Genomic DNA, 23,827 nt, shown 5'->3' with positions numbered 1-23,827 from the left:
CATGTTAATGGTCCTCTTTGTGTCATTCCATTTCAAATAGTGTTTTGCTAGAGGAAATACCTTTATTTTAATGTCAAGAGGTATTAGTTCATGAGATTTTCCATTTTGTTGTGTTTAGTAACTGCTTGAGGAGACGTTGTTTCTGATGTTTGCTTGCAAGAATAAATATGAGGAAAACAAAATAAGTCTGCATTAAGAATCAGATCCATATAATTGAAGTTGGTAACCACATACATTGATCATTCTGCCAACAACTCGATTAATGATGGCACAACCCTCCAGTTATATAAATATTTAATCAAATCACTAGTTCTTTGATTTCCCGGAAACTATTTGGGTATAGGCACGACACATCAATGATCTTTGTTCTTGACTGTTCCAAAAACAGAAGCTTATATACCTGAATTATTTTACACAAATTTTGAATGAACCTATTTGACACATTGAAGCTTGTTGAACTCAGGTTTTAACACAGGGGCCTGCCTCGCATTGTGAATATGAGTAAACAGTCCAATCATTATAATGCTAATTCTTCAGAATTAGGAGTGACAGGATTTTGAATGCTTTTAACAAGTAAGAATTTAATAATGGAAAGCATACTATTGATGTTTAAAAAATATATGTTTCTTCCAGTGGTGTTGTTCCCATCTACTCCACGGGAAAACCTCTTGTTCTTGTGTTTGGAAGTAACGGAAAGAAACATTAGTTGCAATGAGAATTTGAAAACCTCTTGTTCAATGTGTTTGGAAGTATTGGGAGGAAACATTAATTGCAGTGAGAATTTATATCAGCCTGTAGGCATGCTCAGGTAGCGTAGTTATTAAGGTGACTGCTTGCTAAAAGCTGGATGTCTGGTCTGGTACAAATTTTCATTTATCACGGCATACTGATTAAATTCTAGGTTCAGCATTTCTGAATGGTTATAACTAATATCGTTTCGTGTCATTGCATCTTCAATGCTTTAGCCCCAATTGCCTTATTTCATTTAACTTACTTCATTTCAGTGAATTTAATTCAATATTTATAACGTTTTTATGTTTAGCTATTATTTTGTTGTGCTACAGCTACATATATACTTATACCTGCAAGGCATCATATGATGTGTGGTAGAGGGTACGTTACATACTGCTGTCTCTTTCCCCCTGTCCTGTCCCAGGTGCGAATGGTCTGTGAAAAAATTGATTATTGGTAAGCCTCCACGTGAGCTCAAATCTCTCTAATTGTACCTTAATGGTCTGTTTGTGCAATAAACACTGGAGGATGTGATATATTTGTTGACTATTCTAGGAAGGTACACTCTTGGAATTTTAACAGTAAACCACCCCATGATGCGCAACATCTCTCTGATAGCATCTACCACTGGAGTTTGATGGACGTCTCTGTGGTGTTCCCACACTTATTAATGAACTTGTGATGAAATGTGCTGCTCTTCTTTGGGTCTTCCATTTTCTCTACCTGGTATAGGTCCCAGACTGATGAACAGTATTAAATTATTGGTCAAATGAGGATTTTGTAAGGTGCCTCCTTCGTGAGTGGCCAACACTTCCTGAGGATTCTTCCAATGATTCTCACTCTGATACTTGCATTACCTGCAATTAGTTTTTGTTCCACTTTAAATCATTCTGTACACACACTCTCAGATGTGACTGCTTCTAGTGATTGTACCACAATCATGTAATCATAAAATAATTTATGTGTAATATGTCAACTGCCAATCTCTGCACAAAGTGTCAGTCCTCTGCAGCTGTTCCTACATTTCTGAACTTCAAATGTTATCTAATATGCCATATATGTGAAAAATAATTTCCTTTCACTAAGAATGACCTGCTGTGTTCTATTTGCTGGGAATTGTCTTATGCAGGCAAAAAGTGGGCTGATGTTACGTACCCTTGTATTTTGTTCATTGGGCAACAATGTGGGACTATATTAAACATCATCTGTAAGTCAAAGAATATGGAATCAACTTGGTTGCTAGCATTGATTGCTTTCTGGATCTTATGGAAAAATGAAGTGAGTCAGGTTTCACACAAAGATTGTTCGTGGAACCCAGGTTGATTCTTACAGAGGAGATTTTCAGTCTCCAGAAATGTCATAATACATGAGCATAAAACATGTTTTGTATAGCTTGCCAGGTTCTGCCACTGTCACTGTGCTCAGCAGGGAACACTGATTGTGTACTGAGCTCTCAAGACCAATTGAGAGCATAGATTGCGGTCAGCTGCAGATTGTCTCTCACGTTGACACTAACAACCTCTGTCGGAGACCATTCTCCATTCTTTTTGGAGTTTTGGCTAAGAGTGAAGATGTCTTCTCTCGCTTGTGTGGTCTCAGTACAGCTGTCTATTTTCAGCATCATTCTGAGGAAAAACTAGGGACTTGGAGTGTGGAGCTTAATGACTTCGTTAATTCTGCAATGAGCTGGTTGTTGATTTCTTAACCTACTCTGCAGGGTGAGAGTGTGTGAAGTTGCCCAAGTCAAGTGTGGACTATACATGGTAATTGGCAATTCTGATGACAGAATTAATGTGGAATGCCTGTGGATGCGGTACTCACTCCTTGTACATCCATTCTAACCAAATATTGCTCATTTCCCAGTGTTCTTAGCTGGTGTTTCGCCTTAAATTTCCTTTCCCCAGAACTTGCACTACCGGAAAACATTTATTTTGTGTACACCTATAAGTTCTTTTTATATCTTCCACTGTCATTATTGTCATCATTACTACTACTACTACTACTACTACTACTACTACCACCGCTTCAGGCAAATGCTGGGGTTATTCCTTCGAAAGGGCATGGGCAGCTTCCTTCCCCATCCTTCCCTAATCCAATGAGACTTATGACCCCCCCCCCCCCTCCCCCCCAAATGATCGAATGAGCAACTACTACTACTACTACTACTACTACTACTACTGCTACTGCTACTATCACTGTTAGTGGCAGCAGCATCAACAACAGCATCATCATCATCATCATTAGTACAAGTACTGCCAGTATTTAAGTTATTATTTTATAGTCAGTGTTATATACTCACATCGTCACAATAGACATTTAGATAATTTTAATACTATTTGTCATATTAAAATTATTATTTCTTAGGTAACGATGATGTTAAAAAGGTACTGTATGTGTGAAACCCTGGTCCAGTATAAGAGAGGACCTGATGACCCTAATCAGATCAGGTTAGATAAATAAAAAAATAAATAATATTTATATATAGTTAATTTTTAATGAGACTTTCTCGTGCAACAAACAGACCCATCTGAATGGAAAATACCACATCACTACTGTGTCAAAAATCAGAACAGGTTATAATCCAGAGTTACGGACAAATATTGATCATGTCTATATATTGCTGTGTCCCAGAATGTATTCCAAGCTTGAACATTATCATGTAAGTGAAGGACAGAAGCTTCTCGTAGAGAATCAGAATGGATTCAGGAAAAACCATGTGTGTTAAAAACAGCTCATTTTATTCACACATGATATATTGCAAATAGTAGATGCAGTGTGTTTACAAGTGGAACAGGAAGGGAAATGGTTGGTAGTGATACAACGTACCATCCACTGCACACTGGCTCGTGGAGTATATATGTAGATGTAGAAAATCTGTATTAGTAGATTCCCGGAAGGGGTGTGATACTGTACCATATTGTCGACTGAAAACAGAAGTATGAGCGTATGGAGTGTTTCCATAAATATGTGATTGTCTTGAACAGTTTTTAGCTAGTAAAATTCATTACGTTAAGCTGGACAGAGAATCTTTAACAAAAACAAAAGTGACAGTGAGTGAGCCCCCAAGGAAATGGATTAGGCTCAGATACATTAATTATTTAGCAGATAAGGTTAACATCACTTTGAAATTGTCCAGTGTTGATGCTATGATCTACAGGAAGGTATGTTTGCTACATGAATGTAAGCAATGCAGAGCACCTTTGGCAGTTTTTCTAAGTGGTGTAACAACTGAAAACTCTCTTTCAATGTGAATAAATGCAATATAATGCCTGTAACAAAGGTAAAGAATTTGATAATATTCAATTACAAGAATAATGATGAACTTCTGGAGCTTGTCACATCATTAAACTATTTAGGGTTAATAATAAGATATTATATAAAATGAAACAATGATATAAAATTAGTAGTAGAGATGATGATTGGAGGACTTAGTTCTAGGAAAGTGCAGTGCATATTTAAAGAAAACTAAACTCACTATACAAAGTATTACTCACCTCCCTTAAGAACACACTGCTTCCTTTGGAGTGTTTGTAGATGTGTATAACTGGTGCCAGGTGATTGTGTGAACCTCTACTGGGTCATTCCATGTCAATTCAACTAATTTGAGATGGTGTTCCAGCTGATAGTTTCAGATTTGGATGAAATTTAGTTTGCCAATGCTACCAAGTGTGGAACACTCATGTACAAAATTTTAAGTTCCCGTGCCAATTAGTTCCAGAATTATGGCTTGTGAAAGAAGGTGGCATAACTCGGAAATTGCAACCTGCATCTGGCAATCTATCTTCAGTCCCACACAGAACTTATCATGCTCATATCAGTCACACAAACAGAGTTACAAGCCCACAAAAATACAAAAATTTGATGAATTACCCGAAAAACATGAATTTTCTAAGTGTGGTAGCACAAAAGGGACAAGTGATATCCAAGCCAAATTTCAAACACCGAATAAATAGACCATATTATAATATGTGGCAAAATTTCAACTTGTTATTGCAAGGGATTTGTGTACAATAAAAGTTGACAGAGATGTATTTGGTTACGTTTCTTTTAACACGATTTAGCAAGTAATAGTGATGATGCAGACAGCTTGTTTCAGATAAAGCTGCAGCAATTGTTGGGAACCATTAGGCAACAAAGTTAAACAGTGGTAGTTTTCAGGGACAGAATGAGTTAGTGTTAGGCAGGAACAACAAATGAAACAAGAAACAGTTACAGGTTACTCATGTTTTTAAGATTCTAGTTCAGACTGGTCATTACTGTTGTGGAAAGTCAGTATGGAGGCAGAAGAGTGTACTAGTGGTGCTTTTGTTCACAAGTTGCAGTATTGGTAAAGAACAAGCATCTGAATGTCATAAAACAACATGTGGAACAAAATGTGACATTCGCTTTGTACTGTATGATCTGGATGAATCAGACCAAGATTTTTTGCTATGGAGATCCGGGATAGACCCTGTGGGCACAAGAAGTACAGTTCCAGGAAACTTTAGTGTTTGTTATTATCATATGAAAGTGTTTCTGGATAAGTATTCTTTCTTACAAAGAAGTTGTTTTGATCCATTTCAGGTTTATAAGAAGACAGTGAAGTGTAGCCTCAGAGAAATTGATATAAAATCAATATTGAAAGTGAATCAGTGCATGGGACTTAACATGAAACCAGGTCAAATTTATGTTCCAGGTGTGTTACACTGCTAAAAAGTGAAGAATATTCTGATAATTTACGTGACAGTTACGAAGAGTATCAGCCACCTACAACCACAGCGGATGAGCAGTTACATACTTCAGTGACTGCTCTTGGTTTGTCTCCCATGAAGGCACACAAAGTTGGGAAAAGAGACAGGCCCAGCTGTGGTAGAAGAAAACTACAAGAAGCTCAAATGGAATTAAAACACAAAATAGTTGACACACTAATGGTGGAAGAGGAAGAACTATCTGCTCCAAAGGAGCAGAAATCATGCAAGAAATGCTCTGATTTGGACAAAATTGTGCATGATTTGAAAGAAAAATGTGCCATATCAACATGCCAGAAAAAATAGCTATTCTTACCCTTGCACCTTCCAGCTGGTTTATTGACTACCCTGCAAAGGAATTCAATGTTTCTACATACATGGTAAATCAAGCTAGGAAAATAAAAGCAACCCAAGGAGTGCTTCCACAACTTCAGCAGGCTTAGGGTGAGCAATTGAGTTCAGAAGTAAAGGTGCTAGTGTCGGAGTTTTATGAAAATAATGACTACAGCTGAATAATACCTGAAAAAAAAAGACTATGTAACAGTCAAAATGGGAAACGTACGTGTACAGATGCAAAATCGGCGAAAATGGGTTGTGCCTGTAAGTGCAAGGGGCACACACAATGTTTGTGTATGTGAGACCCATCAAAATGCCAAGCTGATGTTTGCTGATATAAAGGATTCTGGTCTGGATTACAAAGGTGCAATGAAGCTGCTAGTGTGTGACATCATTTCCTACCAGTGCATGATACACAGGTGTGAAAAATGTCCTGGTAAGGCAAATCTTGCAGAACACCTGAATAACAAACTGTATGGTGAACTCCTTATGGATGACGATGAACTTGTTTCTTATAAACAGTGGACACACATGGATCGCACAAGTCTTGAAACAAAGCAAAGTACAGTGGAAGATTTTGTTGAAATGTGTTGTCAAAAAACAGACAAACTGACCACACACAGTTTCACAGCAACAGCTCAATTGGCTTATCTCCAGTTTTGTAAGGATAATTTAAAATAAGATGAAATTATAGTAATACTAGAGTTTTCTGAAAATTATGCATTTATAGTTCAAGATGCCATCCAAGGATATCATAGGGACAACAGTCAAGCAACTCTCCAGCCATTTGCGATTTACTATGGAGGTGAATCAGGTGATGTGTCTGTCATGAAGCTGTGCGTTTTTAGTGACTGTTTAATTCATGATGCCATTGCAGTTCATGCCCACATTTGCACTGTCATGGCATATGTGAAAAACAGGCTGCTTCACATACATTTTGCGAAATACTTCAGTGATGGTGCAGCTAGTCAGTACAAAAACTGTAAAAATCTCAAAAATTTATGCATGCATTACCATGATTTTCAGATTCACGCAGAATGCAATTTTTTCGCAACAAGTCATGGTAAAAATGTATGTGATGGTATTGGTGCTTCCATTAAGTGATGAGCTAGTCTGTAGCACCCTACAGAAGGTCACATTCTAACACCTCTTCAATTATTTACCTGGGTACAGAAAAATATCTCTGGCATACAATCATTCTATGTTTCAAAAGATGAGGTGAAATCAGTCGAAGAGTTGCTAAAAAGCAGACTAGAACACTTTAAAACTGTTGCAGGCACAAGGAGCCATCATCACTTCTCTCCAGCAGACTCTGACAATGTGCAGATGAGCAGACTGTCTGGTTATAACTATAGGTTCATGCACAACATGTGTCTTCACAGTGTGTCTAACTCAGGATTCAGAAGCAAAAGCAGCAACATACAACCAGGTTGCTATGTTATTGCTGTTTGTGATGACAAATGGTACTTAGGATGTGTTGCAGAGTGCTGTGAAGCAGAAGGTGATGTATTTTTGAACTTCATGGCACCACAGATGTTGGATTCCTTTTGAACATATTCTTATGACAGTTCCAGTTCCTACCACAGTGTCAGGAAGACAGTACAATTTGCCACTCAATGTACAGAGTACAGTAGCTAAAGTGTAGGAGAACTTCTGTTCGAAGCACAATCGACTGGTTTTTAGCAGTTACGGTGCAGTAAACATTAATGATAGGTTGTGTTAATCTGTCTATATGTTGTTGCTTAGTGATTAACCATTTGTGGGAGATGATAAGAAGAGGCAGAACAGTTTACGATAGGTTTTTACAAAATTGTCTTGTGGAACAATGGCCACATCACCAAATACATCTGTCAACTTCCATTGTACACAAATGTCTTGCAATAACATGCTGAAATTTTGAGATATATATCATTATGGTCTACTTATGCAGTGTGTGAAATTTAGCTTGGATACCACTTGTCCCTTTTGTGCTACCACACTTCGAAAATCCAGGTTTTTCAGGTAATTTTTCAAATTTTTGTAATTTCGTGCGCATGTAACACTCTTTGTATGACTGATAGGGGCATGATGAGGTCTGTGTGTGTTTAGACCACACTAAGCTTACCACAAAAAATTATACCCTTTTTGAGTGAATTATATTTGGCATAGAGGGCACCTACGACGTATTACATTTTTTATTTTCCCTCATAAATATGTTGTTGGTGTTTTGATTCTTGGAGTGTGTTCTCTAAATGGATGTTACTGGGTTGTAAAAATTTCACTGGACTGTGTGGAATAGTTCCAAAGTTATTAAGACCTGAATTTGGGTCTGAAGATAGATTGCCAGATGCGGGTTGCAATTTCCGGGTCACGCCACCTTCTTTCACAAGTCATAATTCTGGAACTAATTGGCAGGGGAAACTAATACTTTGTACACGAGTGTTCCACACATGGTAAAATTAGTGTACTGAATTTCAGTCAAATCTGAGACTATGAGCTGTAGCCCCTGGTTGAACTGACATGGAATGACCCTACTGCTGATATATGTCATGGTAGTCATGTGTATGTGGTGGTCAGTTGTGTGAAGTCAGTGCAGTAATGTTGATTGACACGGAGATGTGACAGAATGGTGGAAAGAGGCTATTGTGTTTGGACATGCGCATGACTATACCGTGAATGAAGTTGCCAGATTTGTTGGTGCATCAATGCGGACTATCCAATGTTTGTACAAGGAATCGTGTACTATCCACATCCTTGTAATATGGTGCAAGAACTGCAGTGATAAAAACATCCTGCCGAGGGCCAGAGACGTGTCACATTTTGTTAGTGACAGTCTCAAGTTTAACAGGAATTACTGCTGCTAATAAATGCAGGACCTTCTCAGCAATTTACAAGTGAATGTTGCAGAGGGATCTGCTTGCAGTGGGCATTTCCAGCTGGGTCCTTCACAAGAGGCCGTTCCTTACAGTGGTACATAAAGCTGTAGGTGAAACAACACTGACAGCTGATAGCAGCTGGGTGGAGGCTTGTAGTGTGGTCACACATGTCATGATTTTGCCTCTTGAAAAGTGCGTTGATGGTCCAGCAAGATGACCAGATGTGGTTCTGTGGTGTTTTGGGGATGCTTTTGGGGCCATGGCATGGACTCACTCATTCAGGTTACCATGAATGTGAGCCAGGTTGTTGATTTCAACATTCTCTCAGCCAAAAGCATCCTCATGTCTGTAGCCTGTTCCTCAACCCATTCTAGGTCAATCTGGGACTAATCATGTGGTGTAACATCGTGTTGGAGGTACGGGTTACCTGCAGAGTGCTGTAGTAGAACAAACAAATGCACATGATCCAATATTAGGTTGCAGTGACATTTACTGGTGTGTGTGACAATGACAGGAGTATTAAGTGTGCCATTTCACACCGTGTAAATATCACCCACAAAATCTGCACAAATTGCCTCGACTAACGCCTGAATGCTGCCCTGTTGGCAAACAAGAAGTATTCCCTTGTGTGACATTTGTTGCATCTGTATTGTGCCTTGGGATGCAACAAAATGTAGTGAGACTCTTCAGTTCAGGTGATCTTCCTTCATGCTGATAGTGTCCAGTGCCAGTGTTCCTGCTTCCATGCTAATCTCTGTGCACTATGTCAGTGTGAGCAGATGAATGTATGTGAGATATTATGTAAATCAAAGGTGGAGAAAGGAAACAGAAGGGAAGGGAAGGAGCTACTGATCTCAGCTGCATCGGGATAATATGCGGAATCAGCATTCACATAAGTGTGTAATATAGTTGCTGCAGTAATCCATGGTAGTAGTTCTGGATGTCATGGCTTTTCACTAGTTGTTATTTTCAAGCATTGAATTGGTGAGTGAATTGATGGATTGCAGTAGAAGGTGACTGCAGTTGTCAACATGTTGCCCACAGAAGTTAACTCTGGTGTTGTTCACAGCAGCAACCTCAGAAGTGGAGTGTGTTGTGCCTTGAGATACACAATCTGGCCATTATAAAATGCACTGATATTAGGCATTGTGCCTATCTGGTACACAACTTCACACTGGTGACCAGTGCAGTGTCTGATGACATCCCTGTCACATGGCACACCAATCTATTCCATTCATTGTGATGACAGGTGTCTCCAACATATCAGCCGTCTCTAATTTCATTACTCTTGTTTGTATACACTCATTTTTCAAAGGTTGTAGTTAATTCAAATTTATTGGCCAGTTGAGTATTCAAATGATGATTTTCCCCTATTCTTCTTATCTACTTTCCCCTCCCTCCTTTGTCAAATGATTATAATTAATATAATTTAAAACTGACCATTGTTTTATATGTGGTTCTCATTAGAGCCCAATTTGCTTTCAGCCATTCTGTGTTGATCCTATTTTTAGATTTGCTGACTCTAAACATTTTTGTTACTTCTCTGGCATATGCAGTGCTGTGTTTGCTTCTGTCTCCCTGGATCACTTTTTCTCCTTCTCTGAATCACCAATAAAAGTTTATTTTATCTACCAGAGCTTCAGTGCTATGCTAAGTCCTTGTGCCTGTCCCATCACTCTCACGGGATTTCAGAATAACCTGGTTATCTAAGTCTTAATCTTCTTGTTGAAGGTGAATGGTGGTCTGTATTTCACAGTGTGGACAAATCTGGGCATTTAATCTCCAGTTTTCTACCTGCTTTTATGGAAGTCCTCACTATTTTGCTTGTTCCATTATCCTTACTGCTTCCGGACATGGGCATATTCTGCTGTGTGTTCGTGTATGTGCCGGCATTTCACTGCAGATAAATTGCAGTGAAATATATGGTAGAGCTTTCAATAGTTATATTGCTTTTCTTGTATTTCAGCTAGCAAAGTACTGTGACTCTCTATTGAGAAAGTCAGCAAAAGGGATGTCAGACACAGAAATAGATGATCGGCTAGCACAGTCCATAACAATATTTAAGTACATTGATGATAAAGATGTCTTCCAGAAATTTTATTCAAGGATGTTAGCCAAAAGATTAATACATCAGCAGAGTCAGTCAATGGATGCTGAAGAAGCTATGATCAACCGACTGAAAGTAAGTAATTACTGAGTGATTGTGCAATTAAATGTCTATTTACATTGTGCATGCAGTATGTAATTCGTATATAGTGCTAAAACTGAAGGAGATGGCAGTGGTTTTTGCTGTTGCTGCTAATATTTTCTTCTTTCAGAATTCACTGTTTTTATTTTATAGATATTCTACAAGTGTAACTTTGGTAGAATTTTTTTCAGATATGAAAAAATTGAAATTGTGGGGGTAAAACTATTCAAATACGTTGAAGCAAATACTGCTACAAGCAGTGATGAGTAATTAAGATGGCAGAGCAACATTTGATTCTGAGTAACCAAGAGTATGATAGGAACGTAATCTTTTTTTATTAATTGAGGGGACAATGTAATGTCAAGCAGTATTGATCAAATTGCAGGCAGATCATATATTTAGTAAAAACACATTCTTTGCTAGTAACAAAGAAATGTATCACATTTGTCATGACAACCAAGACTTTTTACTCCAGATAGAATCATCAATCACTTTTTCAACTTAACAAATTGGTTGCTTAATTTATAATGCATTTTCCTAATACATATTAGATCACTCATTAAACACCCCACAAGCATTAGTTAAGAATTGTCATTTGTCTAGTGCAATTTGCAAGGTAGTTGTGCAATTATTCTGTACATGAGTTCAACAGTGTTCAGCTACTCACAGACCTCAGTTTTCTGTGAATCTTTGATCCCGTCTGTCTCTCCTATGTTGTTGCCAAATATGTGATGAGGTAGCGAAAGGTCTTTTCCAGTGTGGTGAGTGTGGCATGTATTAAATTGCTGTGGTGACTTCATGGTAGGACTTTTGCGTGTATGGGACCTCATGTTGGCTCAATATAGATACTGAACATTTTTCTTTCTCACTCATAGGTTTTCTCCTCAGCCCTTACAAAACCACGCAGACCATCTTTGTCCAAGAGAGGTGCCTTTCTTTATTCCACATGCTTCTGCACTTGGGTAAACCTACACATTTTTGCAACATAATGTCTGATGACTTTGTGAAACACTTGCAACAGTATGTCTTCAGATAGGAGGATATGAATATAAGTTGCTTTTCTTTAATAGCATCAACAGTTGAACACATCAGACTGACTTCCACATGGAGGATATGAGGACATAGAAATAGGCATACCTGGTGTTGAGCAGCAACTTAAAAAGTATTGAAAACAAATAAGTCAAATGCATGGGTGGCGCCTCAGTTTGATTTTACATAGAGTACTCTTTGACGTTGACACCTTGCATTTTTCATGAATGTCACCCAGTGCAAAGCCGTAAGCAACTGGAAAAAAGTGCAGATGACTCCTATATATAAGGAGGGTAAAAGAACCGGCCCGTAAATTACAGACCAATATCCTTAACTTTGGTTAGCTGCAGGATTATTGAGTATATTGTAAATTAGAATATAATAAATTTCCTTGAGACAAAAAAGTTTCTGTCTTCAAATCAGCACGTATTTAGAAAGCATCACTTGTGCAAAACTCAGCTTACTGGTGCCATAGTGGACCAAAGACAATCCAACAGCTAGTCAGGATTGCCAGAGGGCACTGCAACATCTCAAGCATCATCCTCATCACTTGGCAGCATCTGTGGATGAAGGCTTGCTATATGATGAAATGCAGTAACAAGGAATGCTGGGAGTGATATGTCTCCTCCTTGGAAAGGGATACATCTTCATTCCTTGTGTGGGTCAGTCTCCTTAGACTACTCGGCCACCAAAGACCAACAAATGTCCTGGGTCACCACCTTCATGGCAGCATATTTACTGATGTTTTGGTTCTTGTCAAACACCTCATCTCTTTTTATGTGGCAACGTTTCGAATGTATAAAAGATAAGTTGAAGATATCCCCCCCGTTCTTTACACCCCATCATGCAATATTACATAATGAACCTTTCACTGACTGGGAACTACTTCATCCTCTTGGCTCCTCACCTAATATTGTCGTAGGTCCTGATTAGATTGATAATCAGATGATTCAACATCTAAATGTTACTCAAAAAACTGTATCTTCTCAGGCTCCTCAACAATATTGTGCTTGAAGATCTTTTCCCTTCACAATGCGAGATAGTATCATTGTCCCAATCTTTAAACCAGGCAGAAACCCAATGTTCATTGACTGCTACCAACAAATTAGCCCCACCAATGTGCTCTGCAAACTGCTTGAAAGAATGGTAGCCTAATGATTATGCTGCTTTTGCCAATCACAGTTCCATTTGTCTCCCCATTAGTGTGGTTTCCAGTATGGTTCACAACCAACCGTCAGTAGGTTGGAGACAGCAATCCATCAGGCAGTTTTCTAAATGCCAACACTTCATTGCAACCTTTTTTGACCTACATAAGGCATGCACCACCACTTGACACCATCACATTTTACTTGCATTCCATGACTGGGACTTTTGACGCTCCTTATCTATTTTTATTCATCGTTTTTATCCCACCAGTTGTTTTGGTCCTAAGGTGGTACATCACTCGGCTTCACATTGATTGAGAATGGTATCTTGCAGGGCTCCGTGCTGAGTGTCATACTCTTCCTCTTGCAATCAGTGGGCTAGTAACCTCCATTGGACCTCTGGTTTCTCCGTGCTGTATGTCGACAACTTTTGCATTTGTCATAGTTCCCAGTATGTAGCCTTGGCTGAACATTAGCTGCAAGGTGGCCTCTGAAAGGTCTCCACTTAGATGGTTTCCCATGGCTTCGAATTCTCTCCTGCTAAAATGTGAGTAATGCATTTCTGTCATCGTACCATGGTCTGTCCTGACCCAGACCTCTACTCAAATACTCAGTGCTTTGACAGTTTTGTACAGTCTTGAATTTTGGAACTTCTCTTTGATAAAAAGCTGACATGGCTATCCATATATGTTAATTAAAGACTAGCAGTATGTAAAAGTTTACCACTTCTTGCTTCCTTGTCGACACATCTTGGTGTACAGATCACCCTAACCTCCTCCATATTTACTGGACCTTGGGTCTCATCCTGATGGTTGCCAGGTTCATGGCTTAGCAACACGGTCAGTATTGAAATTGTTGGACCCAGCCCATCATTGTGGAGTAAGACTGGCCAATGGTGCTGCACAGCCTAGTCCCATAGATAGTCTCATTGCCAAAGTGGGAACTTCTGTCTTCAGTTTCGACAGAACCAACCGTGGCTTACTTATGCAGTCACCATCTGACAATGTCCTTATCATCCCGTTTATAAAATTCTTCTTGCAAGCAAGGGACATTGACTCCATGGCACCTGCCCTTTGGTTGGATTTCTTCAAGGACCTCAGCCTAATCCCTTTAGAATGTGCTCCCTCCCCATACTTTCCCACGCACCCTCCTTTGGTTAGTACCCATACCATGAATTAGGGCTGATCTATTTCAAGGATCTAAATTTTGAGTTGTCTCCAAGGCCTTTCGGCCTGTGTTCCTCTCAGTTCTTCAGAAGTATCATGGTGCTATCATAATTTATACTGACAGCTCTAAAACCATGTGTAGGACAGGATATGCTGTTTCATATCCTGCTGGTCAGGAACAACATTTGTTGCCAGGAACATATAGTGTTTTTACAGTGGTGCTTATAGCCATTAACAGAGTGCTTTGTTTTATTAAACAGGTCTTCTTTGACAATGTTTTAATTTGTAGTGATTCAGTGAGCAGTGCCTAGGCATTTGATTGATGCTACTCTTGTCACCCTGTGTTATCTGCTATTCATGACTTTATTTCTGACCTTAGCCATGCTGCCCATTCAATTGTCTTTCTCTGCGTCCCATGTCATGTGGGCATACCAGGGAATGAACTGGCCAACAGTTTGGCTATAGAAGTGGTAAATTTCCTAACATTCTCTTTTACTGTCTCAGTTGTAGATTTGTGGGTGCAAATAAAGACTTCCCCTCACTCGTAAATGCGCCAACATCTGGTTGGATAATACCCCGTCTAATGAACTCCACACTATCGAGGAGACCCCCCAGAAGGAATTCACTGTCCTGTGTTACCTGTACATCGATTATATACCAGGTTAACTCATAGTTTTATTTCATGTAATAAGCCTTACAAACAGTAGCTCATATCCTGGTGGAATGCCCTCTCCTTCTGGATCTCCATGCTAAGCATACTAACATTCACAAACAACTCATGGACATTTGAACTGGTTCTCAGTTTTCTGTGTGAAAGTAGTTTGTATTATCAGATATAAGGTTTTACACAACTTTTGGGATGGGGGCAGGGTGCCGTTGCATGCACCTTTGATAGCAGCCCTCTTTTACTCAGTTTTAATTGCTTTCAGAAGTTTTCTTCCACACCCTAGTTCCTATTGTAGGGGTAGACTGCAATAGTGGGTGTCTTCTTCTTTCTACTGCTGTGACTATAACGGATTGGCTGTGGGACAGCTGTGGGAGGTACAGCCCCTGCTGTGGTGGTAGTTTAGAAAATTTGAAAGGGGAAATGGATAGGTTAAAGTTAGATATAATGGGTATTAGTGAAGTTTGGTGGCAGGAGGAACAAACTTCTGGTCAGGTGAATATAGGATTATAAATACAAAATCAAATAAGGGTAATGTAGGTCTAGGTTTAATAATGAATAAAAAATAGGAGCATGGATAAGCTACTATGAACAGTATAGTGAATGTATTATTGTAACCAAGATAGACATGAAGCCCACACCTACCACAGTAGTATAAGTTTATATGCCAACTAGTTTCACAGATAATGAAAAGATTGAAGAAATGTACGATGTTATAAAAGAAATTACTCAGATGGTTAAGGGAGACAAAAATTTAATAGTCATGGAGGACAGGAATTTGATAGTAGTAAAAGGAAGAGAAGGAAAAGTAGTAGGTGAATATGGACTGAGGGAAAGGAATGAAAGAGGAAGCCGCCTCACAGAATTTTGCACACAGCACAGGGCATAGAGCATAACTAATGATGTCTAACACTTGTTTTAAGGATCAGGAAAGAAGGTTGTACATGTGGAAGAGACCTGGAGATACTGGAAGGTTTCAGATAGATTATATAAAGGTAAGACAGAGATTTAGGAACCAAGTTTTAAATTATAAGACATTTTCAGAGGCAGGTGTGGTCTCTGACCACAATCTATTGGTTAGGGACTGTATATTAAAACTGAAGAAACAGCAAAAAGGTGGGAATTTAAGGAGATGGGACATGGATAAACTGAAAGAACCAGAGGTTGTAGAGAGTTTCAATAAAGCATTAGGGAACGATTGACAAGAACAGGGGAAAGGAGTAAGTTGAAGATGTATGGGTAACTTTGAGAGATGAAATAGCAAAGGCAGCAGAGGATCACATAGGTAAACAGACGAGGGGCAGTAGAAATCCTTGGGTGACAGAAGAGATATTGAATTTAATTGATGAAAGGAGGAAATATAAAAGTGCAGTAAATGAATCTGGCGAAAAGGAGTACAAACGTCTCAAAAATGAGATCGTCAGGAAGTGCAAAATGGCTACGCAAGTGTGGCTAGAGGTCAGATGTAAGGATGTAGAGGCATGTATCACTAGGGATAAGATAGATACTGTCTACAGGAAAATTAAAGAGAATTTTCGATAAAAGAGGACCACCTGTATGAATATCATGAGCTCAGATGGAAAACCAGTCCTAAGCAAAGAAGGGAAAGCAGAAAAATGGAAGGAGAATATAGAGAGTCTATACGGGGCCAATATACTTGAGGGCAGTATTATGGAAGTCAAAGAGGACATAGATGAAGATGAGATGGAATATATGATACTGCAAAAGAATTTGACAGGGCACTGAACGACCTAATTCTGAACAAGGTTCTGGGAGTAGACTAAATTCCATTAGAACTACTGATAGCCTTGGGAGAGCCAGCCATGACAAAACACTACCATCTGGTGAGCAAGATGTATGAGACAGGTGAAATATGCTCAGACTTCAAGAAGAATATAATAATTCCAATCCCAAGGAAAGCAGGTATTGACAGGTGTAAAAACTACCAAACTATCAGTTTAATAAGTCATAGCTGCAAAATACTGACATGAATTCTTTACAGACTACTTGAAAAACTGGTAGAAGCTGACCTCGGGGGAAGATCAGTTTGGATTCTGTAGAAATGTTGGAACACATGAGGCAATACTAACCCTATGACTTATCTTAGAAGCTAGATTAAGGAAAGGCAAACATATGATTCTAGCATTTGTAGACTTAGAGAAAGCTTTTGACAGTGTTAACTGGAATACTCTCTTTCAAATTCTGAAGGTGGCAGGGGTAAAATGCAGGGAGCGAAAGGCTATTTGCAATTTGTACAGAAACCATATAGCAGTTGTAAGACTGGAGGGGCATGAAAGGGAAGCAGTGGTTGAGAGGGGAGTGAGATAGAGTTGTAGCCTACCCCTGACTTATCTCAATCTGTATATTGAGCAAGCAGTAAAAAAAACAAAAGAAAAAATTGGAGTAGGAATTAAAATCCATGGGGAAGAAATAAAAACTTTGAAGTTTGGCGACGACATTGTAATTCTGTCGGACAGCGAAGGATATGGAAGAGCAGTTTAACAGAATGGACAGTGTCCTGAAAGGAGGATAGTAGATGAACATCAGCGAAAGCAAAACGAGGATAATGAAATGCAGTTGAATTAAATCAGGTGATGCTGAGGGAATTAGATTAGGAAATGAGACACTTAAAGTAGTAGATGAGTTCTGCTATTTGAGGAGCAAAATAACTGATTATTGTCGAAGTAGAGAGGATATAAAATGTAGACTGGCTATGGCAAGGAAAGCATTTCTGAAGAAGAGAAATTTGTTAACATCTAATATTGATTTAACTGTTGGGAAGTATTTTGTGAAAGTATTTGTATGGAGTGTTGCCATGTATGGAAGTGAAACATGGACAATAATTTGTGGCACAACTTGACTAGAAGAAGAGTTCGGTTGGTAGGACACATTTTGAGGCATCAAGAGATCAGCAATTTAGTACTGGAGGGAAGTGTGGAGGGTAAAAATTGTAGAGGGAAACCAAAGAGATGAATACACTAAGGAGATTCAGAAGGCTGTAGGTTGCAGTAGTTACTTGGAGATGATGAGGCTTGCACAGGACATAGTAGCATGGAGATTGCCTCAAACCAGTCTCTGGACTAAAGACTGCAACAGCAGCAGCAACAACAACAACCACCACAACAACAAACACCACCACCACCACCACCACCACCACCACCACCACCACCAACAACAACAACAACAACAATTTTTTTTTCCTTACATTAGTATGAAGACTCCATTTCACATTAACAGTAGCAATGCAAGATTGTAATGGTCGATGTTGTTCATGAGTGTGCTTCTATATTTTGTACTGATGGCTAAACAACAAACTGCCATAAAATACATTCCATATGTATGGAAAAGTTCCACGGAGAGTTTCTCATTTAAAAATCACATTTGAATGTTGGGTGTTTGTGAAAGGGTATTGTTGTGCCTCATGTGAAAAACAGAAAAGTCTACCAGCACATGTATGAATTTGACAGTGGCAGGATCATGGCCTGTCGAAACTGTGTGTTATCGTTCCAATATATTGCTGCTAACATAGATATGGGTCCCATGACTGTCATGTGAATATGAAATTAATGGTTTCAGGTGGGCTGTACTCAGCACCATGCAAGATCTTAATGGCCCACCTGGGATCGTGAGTCTGTTGCACTAGTTGTAGCATCAGAATACATTGAAATGGTTATTTCATTCAGACACACAATAAGGGTTGGTGCTGAGGTTTTAAAATAACACACATATGCTTATAGACACAAGAAAAATTAATAGAAGTATTAAGACTACAATACTGACAATTGAGTTTGGATTAATGTTTCTGGAAGATTCAAAAGACATAATCTTGTTTGCTTCGTGGATGAAATTTGACTCAGTGCTAGTAGTTGTTAGACTTTTTCTAGGTATCGTAGTTAAGTTGTTATCCTTGGGGAAACTAGTCAGAGAATGGCTTGCATATGTTAGTACGTATGATTCATTGTAATAAACTGGCAACATTTTAATTAATATTGGCTACAACATTAGGCGGGTGATGGAGCCCCTTAGGGAAATAGCGGAAAGGTCAGGGAAGAAGGCCAGTGTTCACTCTGTCTGCTTGCCGGGGGGTCTCATCCGAGATGTGGAGGAGGCCCTGCCGGCGGCGATAGAGAGCACTGGGTGCACCCGACTGCAAATTGTTGCTCATGTCGGCACCAATGACTCCTGCCGTCCGGGTTCAGAGGTCATCTTCAGTTCGTACAGGCGGTTGGCGGAATTGGTGAAGGCGGAAAGCCTCACTCACGGGGTGGAATCTGAGCTAACTATTTGTAGTATCGTTCCCAGAACCGATCGCGGTCCTCTGGTTTGGAGCCGAGTGGAAGGCTTAAACCAGAGGCTCAGACGATTCTGCGGAGATCTGGGGTGCAAATTTCTCGACCTCCGCTACCGGGTGGAGAAATGTAGAGTCCCCCTGAATATGTCAGGCGTGCACTACACGCCGGAAGCGGCTACAAGGGTAGCGGAGTACTTGTGGAGTGCACATGTGGGTTTTTTAGGTTAGAGAATTCCCTCCCTAGGCTCGACAAGACGCCTCCTGAGACACGGCAAGGTAGGAGCAGGCAAAATGTAACAGGGAATAACAATATTAATGTGCTAATAGTAAACTGCAGGAGCATCTATAGAAAGATCCCAGAAGTGCTCTCATTAATAAACGGTCACAATGCCCATATAGTACTAGGGACAGAAAGTTGGCTGAAACCAGACGTAAACAGTAATGAAATCCTAAACTCAGATTGGAATGTATACTGCAGAGACAGGCTGGACAGTGAAGGGGGAGGCGTGTTTATAGCGATAAGAAGTGCAATAGTATCGAAGGAAATTAATGGAGATTCGAAATGTGAAATAATTTGGGTGAAGGTCGTGGTTAAAGCAGGCTCAGACATGGTAATTGGATGTCTCTATAGGCCCCCTGGCTTGGCAGCTGTTGTAGCTGAGCACTTGAAGGATAATTTGGAAAATATTTCAAGTAGATTTCTCCACCATGTTATAGTTCTGGGTGGAGATTTTAATTTGCCGGATATAGAATGGGAGACTCAAACATTCATAATGGGTGGCAGGGACAAAGAATCCAGTGACATTTTTTTAAGTGCTTTATCTGAAAACTATCTTGAGCAGTTAAACAAAGAACTGACTCGTGGCGATAACATATTAGACCTCCTGGTGACAAACAGACCCGAACTATTTGAAACAGTTAACGCTGAACAGGGAATCGGTGATCACAAAGTGGTTACTGCATTGATGATTTCAGCCGTAAATAGAGATATTAAGAAGTGTAGGAAGATTTTTCTGTTTAGCAAAAGTGACAAAAAGCGGATTACAGAGTACCTGATGGCTCAACACAAAAGTTTTGTCTCAAGTACAGATAGTGTTGAGGATCAGTGGACAAAGTTCAAAACCATCGTACAATATGCGTTAGATGAGTATGTGCCAAGCAAGATCGTAAGAGATGGAAAAGAGCCACCGTGGTGCAACAACCGAGTTAGAAAACTTCTGCGGAAGCAAAGGGAACTTCACAGCAAACATAAACATAGCCAAAGCCTTGCAGACAAACAAAAATTACGCAAAGCAAAATGTAGTGTGAGGAGGGCTATGCGAGAGGCGTTCAATGATTTCGAAAGTAAAGTTCTATGTACTGACTTGGCAGACAATCCTAAGAAATTTTGGTCTTATGTCAAAGCGGTAGGTGGATCGAAACAAAATGTCCAGACACTCTGTGACCTAAATGGTACTGAAACAGAGGATGACAGACTAAAGGCCGAAATACTAAATGTCTTTTTTCAAAGCTGTTTCACAGAGGAAGACTGCACTGTAGTTCCTTCTCTAGATTGTCGTACAGATGACAAAATGGTAGATATCGAAATAGACGACAGAGGGATAGAGAAACAATTAAAATCGCTCAAAAGAGGAAAGGCCGCTGGACCTGATGAGATACCAGTTCGATTTTACACAGAGTACACGAAGGAACTTGCCCCTCTTCTTGCAGCAGTGTACCGTAGGTCTCTAGAATTGCGTAGTGTTCCAAAGGATTGGAAAAGGGCACAGGTCATCCCCGTTTTCAAGAAGGGACATCGAACAGATGTGGAGAACTATAGACCTATATATGTAACGTCGATCAGTTGTAGAATTTTGGAACATGTGAACCCAGCTCGCGCTATTCATTCACGAGACTCAGAGGGCCATAGACACGGGTTCCCAGGTAGATGCCGTGTTTCTTGACTTCCGCAAGGCGTTTGATACAGTTCCCCACAGTCATTTAATGAACAAAGTGAGAGCATATGGACTATCAGACCAATTGTGTGATTGGATTGAAGAGTTCCTAGATAACAGAACGCAGCATGTCATTCTCAATGGGGAGAAGTCTTCCGAAATAAGAGTGATTTCAGGTGTGCCACAGGGGAGTGTCGTAGGACCGTTGCTATTCACAATATACATAAATGACCTTGTGGATGACATCGGAAGTTCACTGAGGCTTTTTGCGGATGATGCTGTGGTATATCGAGAGGTTGTAACAATGGAAAATTGTACTGAAATGCAGGAGGATCTGCAGCGAATTGACACATGGTGCAGGGAATGGCAATTGAATCTCAATGTAGACAAGTGTAATGTGCTGCGAATACATAGAAAGATAGTTCCCTTATCATTTAGCTACAAAATAGCAGGTCAGCAACTGGAAGCAGTTAATTCCATAAATTATCTGGGAGTACGCATTAGGAGTGATTTAAAATGGAATGATCATATAAAGTTAATCGTTGGCAAAGCAGATGCCAGACTGAGGTCCATTGGAAGAGTCCTAAAGAAATGCAATCCAAAAACAAAGGAAGTAGGTTACAGTACGCTTGTTTGCCCACTGCTTGAATACTGTTCAGCAGTGTGGGATCCGCACCTGATAGGGTTGATAGAAGAGATAAAGAAGATCGGACAGAGAGCAGCGTGCTTCGTTACAGGATCATTTAGTAATCGCAAAAGCGTTACGGAGATGATAGATAAACTCCGGTGGAAGACTGCAGGAGAGATGCTCAGTAGCTCGGAACGGGCTTTTGTTGAAGTTTCGAGAACATACCTTCACCGAAGAGTCAAGCAGTATATTGCTCCCTCCTACGTATATCTCGCGAAGAGACCATGAGGATAAAATCAGAGAGATTAGAGCCCACACAGAAGCATACCGACAATCCTTCTTTCCACGAACGAAACGAGACTGGAATAGAAGGGAGAACCGATAGAGGTACTCAAGGTACCCTCCGCCACACACCGTCAGGTGGCTTGCGGAGTATGGATGTAGATGTAGATGTAGACATGTCAAACATACCACATGATAAATCACGGTGGATAGCAGTTAAAATAATTCCATTTAATTTGAGTGTTAAAGATAGTTCAGGTGTATCAGAATCTTTACACATAAATGTCACATCAAAGGTTGAATTGAAGGACTAAATTATACCATAGCGACACCTTTGAAGATATGACTGATAAAGATGCATTGAAATTCTAGGGCACTCATCTCTCAGAGGACTGTTCACAAACAGTTCTTTCTCACAGTTGTATATTTTACTATCTAAGAAAATTGCTGATTCTTGGCAAATTAACTTGGTACCACATTTATACATATGCACATCATACTTGTTGTTGTGGTCTTCAGTCCTGAGACTGGTTTGATGCAGCTCTCCATGCTACTCTATCCTGTGCAAGCTTCTTCATCTCCCAGTACCTACTGCAACCTACGTCCTTCTGAATCTGCTCAGTGTATTGATCTCTTGGTCTCCCTCTACTTAGAGATACAAAATACACTCCTGGAAATTGAAATAAGAACATCGTGAATTCATTGTCCCAGGAAGGGGAAACTTTATTGACACATTCCTGGGGTCAGATACATCACATGATCACACTGACAGAACCACAGGCACATAGACACAGGCAACAGAGCATGCACAATGTCGGCACTAGTACAGTGTATATCACCCTTTCGCAGCAATGCAGGCTGCTATTCTCCCATGGAGACGATCGTAGAGATGCTGGATGTAGTCCTGTGGAACGGCTTGCCATCCCATTTCCACCTGGCGCCTCAGTTGGACCAGCGTTCGTGCTGGACGTGCAGACCGCGTGAGACGACGCTTCATCCAGTCCCAAACATGCTCAATAGGGGACAGATCCGGAGATCTTGCTGGCCAGGGTAGTTGACTTACACCTTCTAGAGCACGTTGGGTGGCACGGGATACATGCGGACGTGCATTGTCCTGTTGGAACAGCAAGTTCCCTTGCCGGTCTAGGAATGGTAGAACGATGGGTTCGATGACGGTTTGGATGTACCGTGCACTATTCAGTGTCCCCTCGACGATCACCAATGGTGTACGGCCAGTGTAGGAGATCGCTCCCCACACCATGATGCCGGGTGTTGGCCCTGTGTGCCTCGGTCGTATGCAGTCCTGATTGTGGCGCTCACCTGCACGGCGCCAAACACGCATACGACCATCATTGGCACCAAGGCAGAAGCGACTCTCATCGCTGAAGACGACACGTCTCCATTCGTCCCTCCATTCACGCCTGTCGCGACACCACTGGAGGCGGGCTGCACGATGTTGGGGCGTGAGCGGAAGACGGCCTAACGGTGTGTGGGACCGTAGCCCAGCTTCATGGAGACGGTTGCGAATGGTCCTCGCCGATACCCCAGGAGCAACAGTGTCCCTAATTTGCTGGGAAGTGACGGTGCGGTCCCCTACGGCACTGCGTAGGATCCTACGGTCTTGGCGTGCTTCCGTGCGTCGCTGCGGTCCGGTCCCAGGTCGACGGGCACGTGCACCTTCCGCCGACCACTGGCGACAACATCGATGTACTGTGGAGACCTCACGCCCCACGTGTTGAGCAATTCGGCGGTACGTCCACCCAGCCTCCTGCATGCCCACTATACGCCCTCGCTCAAAGTCCGTCAACTGCACATACGGTTCACGTCCACACTGTCGCGGCATGCTACCA

The 23,827-nt window shown here is 40.6% G+C and overlaps 1 protein-coding gene across 2 annotated transcripts in view; it reads left to right on the top strand.

Moving 5' to 3' along the window:
* LOC124721576 (cullin-2) overlaps nt 1–23,827 on the top strand; it is a 186,042-nt gene that overhangs the window by 58,700 nt on the left and 103,515 nt on the right. For both annotated transcript variants that reach the window (XM_047246619.1, XM_047246618.1), the window contains exon 9: nt 10,617–10,832. In XM_047246619.1, the coding sequence (XP_047102575.1) occupies nt 10,617–10,832 (216 nt within the window). The remainder of the gene's footprint in view (nt 1–10,616; nt 10,833–23,827) is intronic.

Source organism: Schistocerca piceifrons, chromosome X (genome assembly GCF_021461385.2).
Source record: "Schistocerca piceifrons isolate TAMUIC-IGC-003096 chromosome X, iqSchPice1.1, whole genome shotgun sequence".
Lineage (NCBI taxonomy): Eukaryota > Metazoa > Arthropoda > Insecta > Orthoptera > Acrididae > Schistocerca > Schistocerca piceifrons.
This window is presented reverse-complemented; position numbering and strand designations above follow the sequence as displayed.